The sequence below is a fragment of the Amphiura filiformis genome, chromosome 11, assembly GCF_039555335.1.
Source record: "Amphiura filiformis chromosome 11, Afil_fr2py, whole genome shotgun sequence".
Taxonomy (NCBI): domain Eukaryota; kingdom Metazoa; phylum Echinodermata; class Ophiuroidea; order Amphilepidida; family Amphiuridae; genus Amphiura; species Amphiura filiformis.
Genome location: NC_092638.1, coordinates 17191946 through 17210689, shown reverse-complemented (window position 1 = coordinate 17210689; position 18744 = coordinate 17191946). Strand labels below are relative to the sequence as shown.

The 18744-nt window shown below is 36.8% G+C and overlaps 1 protein-coding gene across 1 annotated transcript in view; it reads left to right on the top strand.

Moving 5' to 3' along the window:
• LOC140164119 (sphingomyelin phosphodiesterase 4-like) overlaps positions 1-11846 on the top strand; it is a 30347-nt gene extending 18501 nt beyond the window's left edge. Inside the window, exons 12-17 of the mRNA XM_072187364.1 lie at positions 1363-1526; positions 2963-3234; positions 4541-4783; positions 6282-6398; positions 7639-7767; positions 9022-11846. Coding sequence (XP_072043465.1) covers positions 1363-1526; positions 2963-3234; positions 4541-4783; positions 6282-6398; positions 7639-7767; positions 9022-9414 — 1318 coding nt within the window. The 3' untranslated portion in view covers positions 9415-11846. The remainder of the gene's footprint in view (positions 1-1362; positions 1527-2962; positions 3235-4540; positions 4784-6281; positions 6399-7638; positions 7768-9021) is intronic.
• The last annotated feature ends 6898 nt before the right edge of the window (positions 11847-18744 follow it).

The following is an 18744-nucleotide window of genomic DNA, read 5'->3' as shown; positions in this document are numbered from 1 at the left end:
ACAGTCGCAGCCCTCAAATTGCGAATAATATTTTGAAAATGCAGCCAATCCAAGACAATTTGAAAAAGGCATCTAGGCAAATACATGCTTTTCAATGGTCAGAAAACGGCCTGAAATTTAGGGCATCACGGCAATAGCATGGGGCATCGACAGCAATTACTTTGGTGCCTTCCATTAATTTGAGTCCTGGTGATACATGAGCAGGTTATCAGCAACTATTAACCTTTGCAAAGACACTAATTAGTTCTAGAAATAAACTAGTATTAGATGTAATATGTCAGTATTTTTCTGTTAGTGTCATGATACTGGGCACAATTTCCATATGGGATAGCAAGATTGCAAAGTTGTTCTGCTGTCCCATTCCCAGAATGATACTGCAGCAAATTTGCCACAAGTTATTACCACATGAGGTTAATTTAGGTCTTATGGAAGGAAGGTGACAATGGAAATATTGGTCAATTTTATTATGGAAGGAAGGTGACAATGGAAACATTGGTCAATTTTATCCGAGTTTTTATTAAGTCCCTGTACCCTGCAGCTTGGCACAATATTGCTAGGTTATAGAGGAAGACCAAATGCTATTTGTAGGTAATCATTGCAGGTAATCATCATTATTGATCAGGTAATAGGTATTGGATAATGAAAGTGTTAAGTGGTGTGGGCCGATTTATTTTCATGTTCATTCTTACATTGAGGCGTACTATTAAAACAATCCGTTTCCGAATTTGGAGTTATGTTGCTCCGGCAGTTTTAATATGAGAAACAAAAACATGTATAGCAATGCCCCATAGGATAGTACATATTTCTGGTTGTGGTTACCATAATTGGGGGCATGGTGGCGAAACAGTACAGGCTCTACCTCGCAATCGTAGGGTTTCGAGGTCGAGCCCTGGCGGTGGCATCGTGTTGTGCACTTAGGCAAGGCGCTTTATCTCACTTGCCTCTCTCTGCCCAGGGTTAAATGGGGAGCTGTTATGAATATTGTCCATTGAGCGCCGCCCAAAGGTATGAGCATGCCTTGGGCATTGTATGGCAGCTGGCATATTATAATGACAGCGGAATAAATGTAAAATGCTTGATACATGTGGAAGGCGCTGTATAAATGTCAACATTTATTTATATTTATAATTCATCACATTTTAGTTAGCACCATCTAAATGAAACATATCTCAGGCATTAAATGTTACTGGAGAAGCAATGAGAAAATTATGAGATTTCTTCTTCAGTCTTATGAAGAAAAATGGTAGAGGCTGTTGATCATCACATCCCTTTAAAGCTTATGAAACTTCAGATTCACAGAAGTGATACATGCATTGGTAATTCATTATAAACCACTATTATATTTACATTTGCTTTATACAGGTTCAAATTTATATGTGATAATATCCTCTTCTACACGGCTCTCCTACAAGAATACTTACCTCGAGCGTTTAGACAGGACATGAGCAGCCCAAAGAACGCCCTCATGTTCTTCCGTGTGGCTAAAGTCTACGGTCAAAGTAATCTACCAGAACTTCTGGAAGAAGGTATGTATACTTGAAATGAGAAAAATCATTTCCCGCTATTTTTATTTATTTATTTATTTATTTATTTGGTGATTTGTATCTTGTATCGTGGAGTCAAGTTAGCTCAATCGATAAGGCGTTCGACTATGGTATGAGAGGTTGCGGGTTCGAACCCTGTCGGTGCCTAGTACGCTCTCGTGAAAAAAAAATTGAGTTAGCTTGAAATTCCCCTGGACACGGAACTAACTGCTAATTGTCTCGTAGTAACCCGTACGAAACTCGGGGAGCTGATCCTGGTTGCGATGGTTATTTGTGGTATGTCTAGGGTGTGCGCTCTTGAAGCAGCAAAGTCCCTGAATTGTTGTTTAATGGTTTATGGAATGATGTGGGCCGTATAGTGGTTAGCGACAACCTGTAAAGTGTGCTGAGGCTTGTGGATCAACATCTAGGCGTTGTGCCTGTGCGTAGCACACTATAAATCACTGCACTTTTTTTGTGTACTTATAAATTTATTTCTTTATTTGGTGATCTGTATCTTGAATCTTGAGACAGAGGGCCAATAAACTTGTTTTTCAAAAAAGTGGATTTAAGAACCAAAATCCATCAAGATGAAAACTGCAAATGACATTTAAACTACATGTGACAAATAAGCTATATAATAAACAAAGTCGAGTAATAAAATCAAGAAGAGGCAGCTTCTTTGGTTAGGACACCTCCTGAAACTACCTGATGATACCCCAGCAAAGCAAGCTCTTCAAGAATACGAACGACACATAAAACGACCAAGAGGGAAACCAAAAACTATGTGGATATCGGCAATTCAAAAAGAGCTGAAAGAAATCAAAGAAGACTTAACCATAAAGAAAGTGACTGAACTTCTGAGAGAGAGACCTACTTGGAGAAACTTTAATATTGATAGGGCTATGTCTGCTGGCGAGAAGCGTTAATGACGATGATGATGAGGATAGGCAAATGGCATTTTGTAGCCAGACACAGAACCAGTTTAAGTGTGTCGACATCATGAAATGATTCTATATGCCACGCCTACAGTTGAAAACACCAGAGGTGTTAATGCTTGATGTTTTTCTATGGGGAAACTGATCAAAACTGCTTGAACACAGATTGTTAAAAATCGGAACTGTACCCGAACCAAAGTTATATATCTATATGGTGAGCAGCCGTGGATCCAGGAAGGTCAAAATGATGTGGGCTGGGTGGCACTAAAATTGTCAAAATTGGGCTGATTTCACCAAAAATATGAGGGGTATACATGTAGGATAATTCAGATTTCAGGATTTTTTTATAGTATTTCTTGATATTGTGTACGAATCCTGACTGAATCTGTGCAGTCGTATTGCACTATTGATAGTCTTGCCGATTTCTGCTTTGTGGTTTTTGACGAATCAACTGGTGGTGTGACAGCCAGCAGACTAATAGAACTTCTATTTGTTTTTCAGCTGAGAGGCTGTTATTGGAGCATGCTAGCCCAGGGTATTACAGGCAAGCATCTACCCCAGGATATGGTGCAAGCTACCTGTCCACATCACATCATTCTCCTACTACAACCAACAGACTAATAGTGTTTCTATTTGTTTTTCAGCTGAGAGGCTGTTATTGGAGCATGCTAGCCCAGGGTATTACAGGCAAGCATCTACACCAGGATATGGTGCGAGTTACCTGTCCACATCACATCATTCTCCTACTACTACTAGCATATCGACAGGACTTATGACACAACTGGCTGAGTTAGAGGTACCAGGATATGTCTATAAACCATTGTTTGGACAGCAGACGAAGATGTCAGTAAGTATACATTCAATAATTTAATGCTTTGTGTGCTAGCCATAGGCTTCAACATAAAAAGTTTAAGTTTTGAGATATTTTCTCAAAATATCAAGAGCTATCTCAAGAATCAGTGAAGTAATACTGGGCTTGTTTGTACTCGTTGTTGTGCATTTTTCATGCTGATTCCAAATATGGTCATAAAAATTTACAATTCTGAAATTTTTGAATTTTTAAGAAAATTTGGAACTTGTCGTCTGCAGTCGACATCAAACATGCGATTGGGCTATTCCATTTAAAATCCACACTACCTCTGTGGAAGATCTTTGAAATATCTTTCACATTGCGAGTATGAATTTCAAATGGAATGAACACATTATAGGTGTCTCCATTTGCATTTCATACACCCTCTGAGAAAGATTCAACCTGCAATCATCCACAGAGGGAGGGTGGGTTTCAAATAGAGTTGGTTAATGAGTTAATTCCATTTGAAATTCATACTCCCCCATATGGAAGATATTTGCAAAATCTTCCACAGGGGGAGTGTGTACTACAAATGATTTAGGCCATTTGGTAGTCCAGTTAGGTGACTTAACTATCATTCCACGACTTGAAAATAGTCCTCTAATTTCTTGAATTTTGAGTGACTTCAGAATACACATTAATTGAAGGTCCACAGAAAACCAAATAAATTTAGACTAGCTAGGGCATATTGTCGTATTGGCATATTATCTTTTTGCATCTTAAGTGTGTGACCCAGGTACCTCAGCTGATGGAATCTGACCTGATGTATTAAATGTAGATGTCTGCATTCAAAACCCGATCCAGATGTTGGATGTTGGCATTATTTTATAACATGATGTGGCAAAGAAGTTTACTTTATACCTTTTGTCTTGTGAGATAACTCAAGATTCACAATTGTACAGCAAGATTGCAATAAAAGTAAAGAGGTTAATTAAGATTGAACAACATGATCAGCCTAGAATTCATAGGAAACAAGAAATTGAGTCAAGGTTTTGCAGTTCTTGAGTTCAGGCCAAAAATGTATCAAAACAAAAGTTTGGGCGTTTTTTCCCCTCCCGAGTAAAATGACACCCCTTATATCAAGCCCTTACGCAGTGATCTCCTTCATAGAAACCTTACCATTCCTCTTGTGTGTCAGCTTTATTTGTCTCAATATTTGATTGCAAACACCAGTAGGTCATGCTCTCCTAAAACCATTATTCACACATTAACTGTGATTCTCCTTTCAGATTGAGCAACTTCTGCAGATAACGGTGCAAGCTCGTACCACAGTGAGGAGCATTGGCCGCAATGACTTCACCAGTATGAGCGAGAGCTGCTGGTCATGGGTTCAGCAATTCTTTCGCGAGTTATTCATGTTCGACGGCAGCTCGTCACATATGGCATTGCAAGATGATTATGGGCCACAGGATACATTTAGAGTGGATAGCTACTTGGATCAAGCCACTCAGTTTATGGGAAAGACATTTGATGTAAGTATACGGACCAGGGGGAAGCAACTTCAGAAAAACAGAGGCAACCACCTTGGATAGCAACCTAAACCAAGCCATTCAGTTCCTGAGAATATGTGATGTAGAGGGCAAAGTTGTTGGAACCTTTTGGTCCACATATGCATTCATTACAGCAAACTGAGACTTTCATTTTATTTTGTAATTTAGTATGACCGAGAGAGTGTTTTGATAACGTCATCCCTCTGTAGTCAGTAGAACAAAAAGATGAACGAACACAGAATGGTGTATAACTGTCTGTTATTCATCAATATGCAGTAATCAGGACAACATTGCAATCAAGTAAATCGAGTTGGAATTTAATTAAGTTCAATTTGCATTTTTATTTATATGAAGAGCTTTGTTTCAAAACCCCTTACATCCACTTTTGGCCAAATTGAGTTATTGGCATAATATTATAGTGTGGGTAAAAATACACATTTTGGTGGTTGTTTGACCTTCATACTACCTTCCCTTCGGAGTTATCGCATATTTCCGTTTGGGAAATCTTAGGAATTTCCGAAATCTGAACTTAAAATGAATATAGAATTGTTTTGTTTTAAATTGTTTGATGTATAATGGTAGCCTGGAATGTTCTTTACCTATTAAAACCAAAAGGAACTGTTTTTGGGTCACTATGTTTGAAAAAATCATTTTAATTAACAAAAGGTGTAGCTTCGAAATACCCAAAAATGCCATTTTCCCGAATTTAATTAAAATTCATAATTAAAAAAGTAAATGAGATATTTCCATTTTTCTTTTTGATTTTCAAAGCATTAGTCAAGTTACATAATGTAGTGCAAACAAATGGGCTCAAATTTGATTGCAAATGTGGATTCTAGAAAAGGGGTAAATTTATTTTGTTGCAAAACCCCTTACATCCACAAAAGGTGCGATATAAAAGAAATAATAAAATAAATAGGAAGCCTTGAAAATTGTCCCAAACCTATTCTTTTAGTTTCTATTCATCAACACTTTATCCAATCCCAAATTGAATCAAATCGAACAAGTAATACTTGCACAATTAAAAAAAGCTGTTTTTCTCAAAAAGTCAAAAGTGGATGTAAGGGGTTTTGCAACAAAGCTCTTCATATAAAGAATAAGATGTTTTGCAAAAACCAGCAAGTAGTTTTATAAATAGAACAGTTATAATTGTGAATCTGGTCAATGGAGGCTAAAGAAGGCATTTTTGAAAATTGAATTACTATAATTATTACCTTATACTTAAACATTGGGCTATCATATACTGAAACCACCAAAAGTCTAGCATACTTGGTTCTAAAGTTATGAAGTTTTGTGATGTCTGTTTTCTTATGTATTTTATTGGTTTTTTACCCCATATTTGTGCCTTCATCTCAATTTTAAATTTTGCTGCCTCTTGCCTCTATGGACCAGATCATGGCACATATTAACAATATTTGCAGGGTTGTTTGCTGTTTGTTTGTTAGTTTAAAAAATCATTGAACACTTGAAACCATTGCAGGTTGATGTGCCTTCAGTGTATGATGAGATGGATGGTGCTCATAGGAGGGGAATGTATGATAAGGATTCCTCACCAGATTGTATGGATGGAGAGTTGTCTTCACTGGGAAGATATCAGGTCAGTAAAAAAGGTTATGTGTGGAAGAGAGTAGACTTAATGACGCATGAAGAGATTTATATGTGTTGGTAGTAGACATCAATAGTATAACACTGAAAAGTTTCATCTGTAGGATTGTTTGTGAAAATTATTCAATTTTTGATAGACATATCCAGAGATTAAAACTCACATTTCTTAGCTTTCGATAGCAGGGTATGCCATCTTGATCACAGGTGCTTTCCAGGCTGACTGCATCTCCCGCGGGAACTGGTAGTCTCGTTCATACCATGTGATGTGTACTATGTGCTTAATCAGAGAGTCATATACGTGGTCAAGAGAATGCATTCCAATGTCTCTGTTCATGGTTTTGTCGTGGATCTTCCAAGTGTACTGATTTGAGTCTTTGTCTATGATTTTCGCCCCCTCCCAGTTGATAACATGGTTTTCTTTAGAAATGTGGTCAGTGATCAAGACGGTCTGTGATCATGATGGCATACCCTGCTTTCGAAAGATAAGAAACATGAGTTGATAATCAATAGTATGGTTTAAAATACTGTTCCAACAACACTCAAAAAATTTTAACCGAATAATTCACAGAAACCATTCCTTGTCAAATGCGTGGGAGAAGCTATATACATAAAATGAGAGATCACCAGCCCACCTTAAATAGGGATGGGGGCTAAGAACTTTCCAGAATATAATGACTCTCTACTAGAAACACCATCCCAGAGGGCAAGAAGGACATTGTCAACATCTAGAAACACTAGAGGATCATCAGTCGGTCTACCAACAGCATTGCACTGCTGATTATGGAGAATAGTTTCTCTGAAATATTATGTTAACCTTACTTTTGATAGACTTATTAATTGAGTCTAAGCTCTGATTAGTAGAGTGCAAAGTGCTATGGTGAATATTGGATTGGCACAGCACATAACACGCAGAACACATACTGTGCGCAAGAAGTGTTAAGTGTATTAAAGTGATCAAGCAAATTGACGATAGAAGTTCCTCAGCCAATTTTCACTTTAGTTTGATCTGTTCACCAAAATGCAAGAGCTGTACTGTTGTGATGCCAATGGTGGATTTGCATGGGGTTGTTATGGGGTAATTTGTATTCTTGTTTCAAAACACTGATATCCAACCTTGAGTGCATTTGTACAGGTAGTGAGTGTTTCATGTTACTATAAACTTAGCACAAATTTAACCCCCTCTGTCTATTTATGTTAACATATTTTGATTGTTGTGTTATTGTGTGTTTCAGTTGGTGAATGGTCTGCGTAGATTTGAGCATGTTTATCACGGTGACCCAGACTTACAACCAATCAGGTCATATGAGAGTACAACACTTGTCAGATCTCTCTATAGACTCTCATGGCACATCAATGATGTGGTAAGTACCACAGCTTTCTTGTAGACAGAACTCTTACTTAACAAAGAAACCTTTTTTTTTTCTGAAAGGCACACATAAAAATAACAGATGTGGAAATAGGAGTATAAACTGACCAGTAGATACCAGTTGTAGTCCAACTAATTCATGGCATATTGGATGGCCTAGGGGAAAATTAGCCCATATTTGCAAGACTATCCTTGCCTTCAAGGTAAAACAAACCTACTCATGTTACCCTCTGGCCATGGGCTGGCCTGCTGTCAGATCTTACCCAGGGAAAGATGACATTTGAATATTCCCCTTTATATTAAGAAGGTGGCATGAATGCTTCAACCTAGCAGGGCAGGAGATACAAATATCCTCACACATATTATTTGTGTCTGCATTATCTTACGCCCTGCTATAGAAGCATTCTTAATTTAACCTTAACAGAACTGAGTCTCACTAAAGCTCACTATTAAAACCACTGTGTGTGCATGCATTCTATATGACTTGATGATGCAATCAGCCTAAGTCATATATACCCAGGGAATCGCTGCACGGGGCAGCGTAACCTCTGTGGCTACAGGTCGGTGATCTTCTGTGTGGCCTGCAAAAGGTCCCAGGTTCGAATCCCGGGGGTACCAAGTGGCTTCTTTCTTCACCCTCTCTCCTTTTTCATTTCTTCTTCCCCTTCCGATAGCAAAAAACCACGGAATGGGTTAGGGTTAGGGTTAATAAAGATATTTTATTCATTAATTTTCTTTATAAATCTGGGTGTGCTGGTGTAGATGTGTGTTTAGAACGAGTTCTTGTTATAAAAGCAGGTATTCCAGGCTGTCTTGACGAAATGGTTTTATCTCCAGCATGATGAAGCCAACCTCTATAATGGTACTTCCTTTCAGTATTTCTACTGCTCAACTTATACTTGTAATGTATAAAATTGTGCACAACTGCACATCCATATCAAAAGGATGCTTTTTTCGGCTGCACATGTGTCTCTTTTAACATAACAGCTAGGAATAAATGCCAGATTCATCTCAAGTGGAAGTCACTTTAAATCATCAAGTCATATGGTTTAGGATTGTTTTCTGTATTCCTAAAACATGTGACTTATGGATGACCTGTAGTGACCTCCACTTGAGATGACTCTGGTATTTATTTCTACCTATTATGTTAAGAGACACATATAGCAGCCGACAAGTGCATCCTTTTGATAAGGATGTATACTAAGGTTTATAATAATTAACATCTGTATTTTGCATCATTTATATACAGTTTGCTGACAAGATCGCTGAATGGTACCTCAGACCCGGCTTCTGGGGAGCCGTAGCCAAACAATACTTTGCGCCACCCGTCATCTACCCAACTCACCGTAAACGATCATCATCTTCATCTCCCAACGTCAGCCTCTGCCACGACGACCACGAAGCATTGGGTCCAAGGGTCAGCTTGCGATTCTTGGGGAGTTACCAGACAATTGGTCTGCTCTTAGCTCTGTATTTCTTTTGTTCTTACGTACTTGGACTTGGACCTACTGGGATGTTTGTACTAGTAATGGTAGGGTTGGTCATATATGGGTTCATTGGAGGCTTAGTGAGGACTATTAAAGGAGATGAGCACTCCACACAGAATCAGCAGCATCACTATCAGCATCATCATCTGAATTGAGATGGTGTTGTAAAGGATGAGCTTTGCATGCTTTGTGATAAAGATGTCTGTGACACAATCTGATCCAGTCTGACCTATGTAATAATGACAATGAGATATAGGTAAAATTAAGGAGCAAAAAATAATAAAAACACACAAAAATGGACATATAAAAGGCTCATAACTTTGTAACCATGTATGCTAACAGAGATGCAAGTTTTCCGGTATTAGCCGGAATTACGTTTTTTTTACATGCAATAAAAAAAACCAGGATTTTTTAATTCAAAAATCTCAAATTTCCGGCCAGAAATGAGCCGGAAATTTGTTATTTAAATCGTATTTAGTGATTTTCAATCATTAAAATTAACGTATTTTGGTAGGTAAATGGCAACCCAAGATCCAAGATATACCACGCTGGTTTGCAAGTGCGTGTATCCTCAGTATTCTAGTCCATAAACAGTGGCAAGATCCCGGTGTGAGAATTGCTTATTTCTCACGCAGCTTACCTTGTCACAGAGGAAATCCTGATTCAAAACTAGGTATCATGTTTATTATACAACATTGGTACACTATGCTGTATCGCTATACCAGTAACATACTTGAAGTCGACTTCATGTGCAACATCAATTTCAGATTGCGACTACGGATTAGCATAAATTATTTGTTGACGGGGTGTTTACTCGGTAATCGACTTCAAAACAAACTGTGAATTGGACTTTTACGTCATCACTTTCTCATGCTTCAAATAACCATTAAGCATTATGAACTTGACTTCTAATTGGGTGTTAGTTTACACTGCAAAAGTTGAGTTTGAAGTCCAGTTTGAATTTGACAAAAGTTGATCTAGGTCGCCATTAGAAGTCGACTTCTGAAGTCTGGCTCAAAGCACAGCGACCCTGTTTACACACAAATGAAGTCAAGTTCAAATTCGACTTAAGTCGATTTCAGATTCTGTGTAAACATGGTCTAAGATTGCGCATCATCAGTTGGATAATTTCGATCCACAGGTTAAAGATATTATTTTTTTGTTCTATCAAGTGTTTCCCATTAAAACCAGAATCATTGAAAAATTCAACTTTTTGGATACTAACATACCCTTTGACCCTCGGGAAAAAGTACACTTGTGTTGTGCTGCCAATGACAAGAATCTGAAATATGTAAATGCAGTTATAATTTGGTTCACTTCAAATTTGGTAGTGACGTATGTGCGTGTATTGCTCACCGCAGTATCGTATTGCGTGCGTAAAGTTTAACACGACGAGCGTGCACACACACGTATAGAGGCGGTTTGTTGGCACCATGGCACGCTAGTGGCGCAACTGTGAAAAACCATTGACATCACTACCGAACTTGAGGTGAACCAAATTATAGGCAATGCTTGTAGTTTTTTCGTAGAAACAAACAATTATAACAACTTGAAAAAAAATATTTAAAGGGAATCTGTACCATAAACTAATCAATGGCTATATAGTTGCAGCAATAATAAAAACAACAAACAGTAAAAGTCCCAAGCTTATATACGTCCAAATAAAGGAGAAATTCTTAATTCCTTACGACGATTAGCGGTGAGTTTGCGATCCATGGTGGCTGCCATATTGATACCTGATTTATTTTTATTACGCTGTAACGGTACCCCGATTTTGAAACCAGCGAAATCCGTGCCACCAGCCTCGTCCCTCGTGAACTTTGGTGACACGGGCGAATACTACCAAAGTTCAGATTCAACATTCGTTCAAAAAAAAACGCGACAATTTCTACCCATAAAACTACAGAAAAAAAAAAAAAAATGTATTTTAAGTAATATTTATGATCAACAATGTCTTTTGAGAACGAAAAGTAAAAACAGCACTAAAAACCAAAATTCACTGTAGGGGTCACGAATGCCATACAGCAACACACACTCGCCGTGGGTCTGTGTGAAAGGTTACACTACCATTTGTGGCAGAAAGGATTCACAAGCAGCTATCATGGCGGCTCCCTTGAATCGCAGAAACGAAGGATTAAAAGTGCTTTTTCTTTGTTAGGAATATTTTCCTAAATTCATTTAGAGCGTCTGGTATGTTTAATTTAGGGGTATATAACTATATTAGCCATTGATTAGTTTATGGTACAGATTTCCTTTAAGAATGGCAATGGGCTATTCCAGTTAAAATCCTTACACCCCTATGGAAGACATGACCTTGATCTCCCACACAGGGATGTGATTTCAAATGGGATTACCTGAATGGGTGACTCCATTTGCAACATTTGACCCCTGTGTGGGAGATTAAGGTCATGTCTTCCATAGGGGGTGTATGGATTTCAACTGGAATAGCCCAATGGTCAACCAGTTCTTCTCATATTGTGTAACAATTGAGTGGGAGTTTAATGAAAATAAAGAAGTTCAAAACTTTTATACTAAGGTCATTTTGTGGAAGGAATATGCTTTTGATAATAAACAAGACATGATTGATGTATTTTATGTAGAATAAATCATTCTCTGACGCGTTAATATTTTTAACTAACACTAGAAACTCACAAAGGCGGGGAAGTACCCATTTTTGACGAGAAATGGCAAGGCTAGGAGATTAAGCGTGGAAAAGTGAGGTAGCCTATTAAAAAGGCGAGGAATGGCGAGCTTGAGATACCTAAATTAAGTCCTGCTCAGATTCTGGGCAAGTTTGGCGAGAAATGGTGAGAAATTGCGAAGTACATCCAGACCTGCCACTGAGAAATTGGTACTTTCTTGCCTTTGTGGGTTTCTAGTGATGTTTAAGTGCTAGATACTAAGGTAATGGAGCCAAATATATTTGAGCTTTCAATTGACCATCATCAATGCTTGGTTGATCCTTATATTAATATCAATTGACTCGTTAATAGTGAAAACATGTAATCTTTCTTGTAATATTATATATTGACCAAAATTTACATTTACTATTCTGATTAATCAATAGTGTGTCTCATTTCAAGTTGAGAGTAACACCATGTTGGATTTTGCAGTGGCAGATTTGAATCACACACGTTAAGGGATCTAAAATGAGCGTTTATTGCGTTTCGACAGTATTTTTTGTAAGACATGAGAGCACCTCAGACCTATCGAATTGCATTCTGAATACTGAAGCATGTCTTTCTGATATCAAATAATTTTCATTTTTGAAAATCACAATATAATACAAATTTTATGACAAATTATAAAAATTTGATATTTTTCAAATTTTTGATATATAACAGTCCTCGAAGTAAATTATATAAATCTAATGATATATTCTTAAAGTGTATGTAGCAGGGAGGAAAAGCCGACGGTCAATTGAAAATTTTGACCTTTCATATTGAAGATATGGATTTTTTCCCAAAAAGACCTATTTTTTTTGGTGTTTTGGGAAAAAAAAATCCATATCTTCAATACGAAAGGTCAAAATTTTCAATTGATCGTCGGCTTTTCATCCCACCTACATACACTTTAAGTATAAATTATCAGATTTATAAAGTTTACTTCAAGTACTGTTAAATATCAAAAATATCAATTTTAATGATTTGCCATAAAATGTGTATTAAATTGCAATTTCAAAAATCAAAATTATTTGATATCAGAATGACATTCTTCGTATTCAGAATGCAATTCGATATGTCTGATGTGCTCTGATGTCCCAAAATAAATACTGTCCAAACGTTCATACCCCAGCCCTTAACCTAATCCTGTGGTGTGTATACACACGCTTTGAAGGGTGATTTGTCCATATGCTGGCGATGCAACCGCATAAACGCACTGATTCAAATCTGCCACTGCGAAATCCAACATTGTATTTCTCTCAACTTGAGACAAGACACACTATTATATAGTAGCTACTCCCTATTCCAGAAAAATACAGCACTTATTCTTTTGGGTTAAAATATTATCTTGTTTTGCCAAATGAAACATAACTAATTCTTAATCCTTTAGTTAGTCCTAACTGGCAATAAAAGTCAATTTTCAAGCAATTTCAGGGGGAATGAGCCAAAAACATGCAATTTTGCATGATTTTTGACAATTTTAACCACAAAATTCATTGACTTAGCACAAGTCTAAGCATTCAAAATGTGTAGTGTAGGCTATGAGTTTGCATATAAATTTACTACTTTAAGTTGATTTTGATAATTGTTTATAAAAGATAAAAGAAAATGTATTTTCCAAATATTAGAATGCATAACTTGAAATTAATCTTATTATAGTACATGTTTTGGCCCTTATTTCCAAAATTTGACCAAATATTAAAAATTGACTTTCATTGCCAGTTAGAACTAACGGAAGGATTAGGATTTAGCTATGTTATTGGCAAAACAGGATAATATTTCTTTAATCCAAGGAAATTGGTGCTGTATTTTTCTGAAATAGGGAAAAGCTAGTTCATTATCGATGCAGCATCGACGGTGGATCCCAAGATGGAAGAAATTTGGCTCTGGTGCCTATTCATCAGCAAAGTGGTTGCATAACTCCCTGGTAACTAGATCACACACCTTTCGAAATTGGTAGCACATGCCATAGACTTCGTGTTGCGATCATTTCGATCGTGGTGCAGAACTCAAAAGCGTGGTCCAGTTAACATAGTGATAATTGGATTGCATGTTATACTTCGCTGGCGAATTAAGAACCACAGGAATGCGCTTTTACATTTATAATCCCCACACCCCTGTGGAAGATGACACTGTCATCTTGAATCCAGTTGCATCGTATGGTCAACCCAGCTGGATTTTGGGCCAGTTTTATGTTAAATTCCGGTTGAAAACTGCTGAATTGATCAAATCTTGTGGGATTTTACACAATTTCTCCTCAACTGATTTAGATTCCAATCCAAGTCTTCCACACTTTTGCCACTTGTTGTGGAGGAAAATGGTTGGATCTGGAATTGTTTAACTCTCTCCATGCGGGTGTCGACTGCAGATGACAAGTTTCAAAAAAATTTAAAAATTCAAACATTTCAGAATTGTAAATTTTCATGACCATATTTGGAATCAGCATGGAAAATGCATTAAAATGAGTACAAACAAGCCTATTATTAATTCAGTGGTTCTTGAGATAGCTCTTGATATTTTGAAAAAATATCTCAAAACTTTAAAAGTTAAAGCCTATGGCTAGCATGCAGAGCATTAAACTGTCTAGTTGGAATTCCAAAATTCTTCCTCTTATCAGTGGGGATATGGATTTTAAATGAATTAGCGCAATGTACTTAGTAAAAAGTGCTTTGTAAGCATAAATAGATATAAAATAAAATAAATAAATAAATGTAGATATTTATATAGCGCTTTATGTCGTAAACAGCCTCAAAGCGCTTTACATTTGATATCCCGTTTCTTTTTGGTTAAAAGTAACATTTACTCTTACCCATTTTATTGCCACTTTACCTGGTCATTTCAAAACAAGAATCTGACCCCATGTATGTGGGATGTGTACTTAATGCTTTTAATATAATGAGTCAATGAATGGTTAATTACTGTGAACACTATGCAAAAGCCTTCTAGCGTGTTGCTGAATAAGGTTGAAACAATGCACATTTTGCGCATGTGTATTTCAGGGAGAACCCAATTTTGGAAGTAGGTTGGTAGACCGAATTAATGAAAGGGTACTATTTAGGTCAAATGTGATATTTGCCAGAACACTATATATAAACAGGTGCACTCTAAGAAAAAAACGGTTCTAAGTAGAACCTAAAATGGTTCTTGAGCTGTCCTGTATGTGGAACCTTAAATGGTTCTGGAAAGGTTGGAAAGAACCATTTTAGACATGAAAGGGTTCTGGAAAGGACAGAAATAACCATTTTGGGGTTCTTCAAATTTTCAAGAACCCTTTTCTCTTGAAGGTACTAAACTCATCCCAAAAAGAAAGTATCCAGTTTGATTTTGGCTCATAAGTCAAAGATGGGGTCTTAAATCAAGACCTACCAAAAGTATGTTACAGATAAATTTATTCCACACAGTTTGATACCTCATTTGTCCAAATCGATGCGGAATTGATTACACAGCGACCTTTTAAACGCATACCCAAAGGTACCCAATAACAGAGACGAATGAAGACTGTTTGACTTCACTTCATGTGTTTTATTGAATACAGATACTCTTTTACTCCTTCCTTAATGTTTTGCCCTTCACTCTTTACATCTTCTCCTGCTGCATCAATGACTGCCAGACAGCTGCGGAGCATGCTCTCAGTGAGACGTCTGATGCGCCCTTGATCTATCGCTGCCCATAATTGAGTAGCAGGACCAAATCAATAGGAATTACTGCAACTTTTTAAATGGAGGTGATTGCATTCAAATGGTCACTGTGTCATCAATTCTGCGTTGATTTGAACACATGAGGTATCAAACTGTGCGGAATAAATTTATCTGTAACATAGTTTTAGTAGGTTTTGATTTATGGCCACATCTGTGACTTATGGAATAAAATCAAACTGGATACTTTCTTTTTGGGATGAGTTTACATACAAGCCGGGCATACAAGGCAGCTGAGAAACCTTTTTTCTAAGAGTGACATGTTTGAAATCCAAAAATGGGGAATATTTCAAATGTTATTTTGCAAGTTTAGAAGTTCACAAACCAAACTGTAATTTTTAAGTAACGCCAACCTGACTCCAGCTGTGTATGTGGTGCAGCTCCCTCTATTGATATCAAAAGTATGCAAGCATGAATGACATTTTGTTTCAAGTGAGGGTGTCTGCCACACTACTGTACTGCTTACATACACTGAGGATACTTTCAAAATGATCGATACAAACAGCTTTACTGCAAAAATACTATTTACTGTATTAATTTGACAAAACTTGATCCGCTGTATGAAATTATGTAGCAAAAGGTCAAAATTGCAGGAAAGAAAAAAAAGTTGATGTTTGCAAATTGTTGATTGTTCATTATCCACAGAGATACCAACTTTTAGAGAGAGAGGCTCCCCATTTTTGTAAACAGTTTTGTCCATTATGACACCCAAATTTTGCAACCTCCTATATCTGGCACGTTTTGTGCCTTTGAAATTGCATATCATTTTGAAAACCTCCCTCTTTTTTGTTTGAATCCTCTCTATTTTCTGGATGTTAATGTTGGCATCTCTGTATCCATGTCCTCTAGTTTGAGCTAGTTGAAACGAAATGGAGAATCATCTCCGATTTGAATTAATATTAGGCTATATAGTATGTTTAATTTTATATAATATTTCTTTATATGCTTGGCTTTTTTTTTATCTGTGCTGAGTATTTGTATTGATTTTGAATATTTCTTTGATCACCATATTCTTCTTTAATCAAAGGAAACTTATAAGATAGAATTGAAGTCTCCCCGGGCAAGCCTCCTGACAGTCAATACAGAACTACAGCACTTAAGGGTTGATGAATATTTGAGACAATTTATTTTTGCTTTCAGTACAGTAAATCCAATTAGATCTATCGCCTCTGGTCATTATGACATTGGTTAACTGAATTTTATTCTGAGTGCTATGATGTATGCGGGAATAAGCAGCAATCAGTTGGGCTAAATTAGCAGTCGGTCCTGTGATGAGTGATGCCAATGACCTCATTCTGGGGGTGACTTATTTTCTTATACAAGAACTCGGATGGAGGGCGCTGTTTGCAGTCATTGCTGATTCTATTTTGGTTCACCAACAGTTATGTTTCATGCCAATGTTTGTTTCTTTGTTTGTTTGTATGTTTATTTATGTTCCATGCCTGGAGTTCTGAACTTTGGTTCTGAAAGCGCAGCCCCGTGTAAAGATACAGTGGAAACTCGTTATAACAAAGTTGTCAGGGACAGAGACATTACTTCTTTATATCCAAATTTCGTTATATCAGGGTTGTAAAAACAATAAATAACAAAAGAATTATGTATCTTGGTTCTGGAAAAATACTTCTTTATAACAGGGTTTTTCTTGTATCAGCTTTGTTATAATGAGGTTTTACTGTACGTCCATGCCCCGAAAGGTAGGTGAGGAACTATAGAAGATACATAAATATTCACCAAAATGGTTGAAAAATGCTGGTTTTTTTTTAAAATCATCAAAAAGCATGATTTTGACAACTGTTTTTGGTAAAATTGATAAAGAATGCTTTTTAATAGCCTACTTCATGAATCTGACGTCCATTCTAAGTATACACGTACATTTATACTAGAAAGTCTAAATCCCAGGGTCTAAATAAGAGTTTAGACCAACAAGTTAGCAGTAATGAGGCCCAATAGTTTCCAGGATTCATGCTCTGAGTGTACACCGAGTGGTAAGAGTGAAATGGAGGACAACCCCTTTTGTTGAGTGGGAAAATTTCGTTCTTAGTAGTCTGTATACTCTCAAAAGAGTGAATATTGCCTAAGAAAATGTACTTTCTTTCATTTAGAGTGTTTTCCACTCAAAAACAGGTTGTCCTTCATTCAACTCATTGAAAGAGTTGAAATTCACTCTTACATTTAGAGAGACCAACTTAAAACTCACTGCATAGTTGATGGGTACTAATCAATTTGATATAAAAGCTGTAGAAAGATTACAGTTACATGTACGATTTTCAACAAATATGGGGATATCGGGTTCTTCAATTATAATGAGAACCCATCGAATATACAGTGGCAACTCGATTGAGCCCATAATTAGCTATGAGGTTTAAAATATTAAATAGTGCATGGAGACTAATAATAATAAATGTTTTATTATAATTATGCTTTGGATCCAATATTTTCACACAATTGGAATCATCAAAACATAATAATGGAATATATTGAGTGTTTCAAATAATATATAGAACCCAACGTGTAGACAGTTGCAAGAGCCAGTTCTTGACGAATGTTTTGGAGATATAGGTTATTTTGGTGCTTCAAATGATTTTGAAGAGGAGTGATGTAACTGATTAAGGCTTACAAGAGGTTTCTCCACAAAAAGGGTGATATTTCATGCATACTATAGAAAAGAAAGCCGTTATACCCAGAGGTTTAAAAAAAAGTCTATGAAAATTTAAAACGTGTATTTAACCAGTTCTTGGATAGCGTTTTAAACTATACGGATTTATGTTGTGGGGTAAAAATGACTTTTTGCATTACAACTTTTCCCTAAACCTGTCTTTTGTACATCCTCAAAATAATACCGCAAGCCGTTGCCATGATTCACAGAAAGCTTCTCTTGTTATTTTTAGTAAATTAGCAACAACACAATGCACAATATTCATCATAAAGAACTCTGGAATAAATCTGACGAAGTGAAAAATATTAAGGAGGAATGGGTAAAACTGGCCCCGCATACAGTGGATCTCTCAACACACGGCAACGGAGTAGGCATGGAATAGCCCTGGTGACGGGCATGGATTACATGATCATCTTGTATGATGTACAAAATATCTTGGTAACACAAGTGTTTCAAATCCAATACTAGATC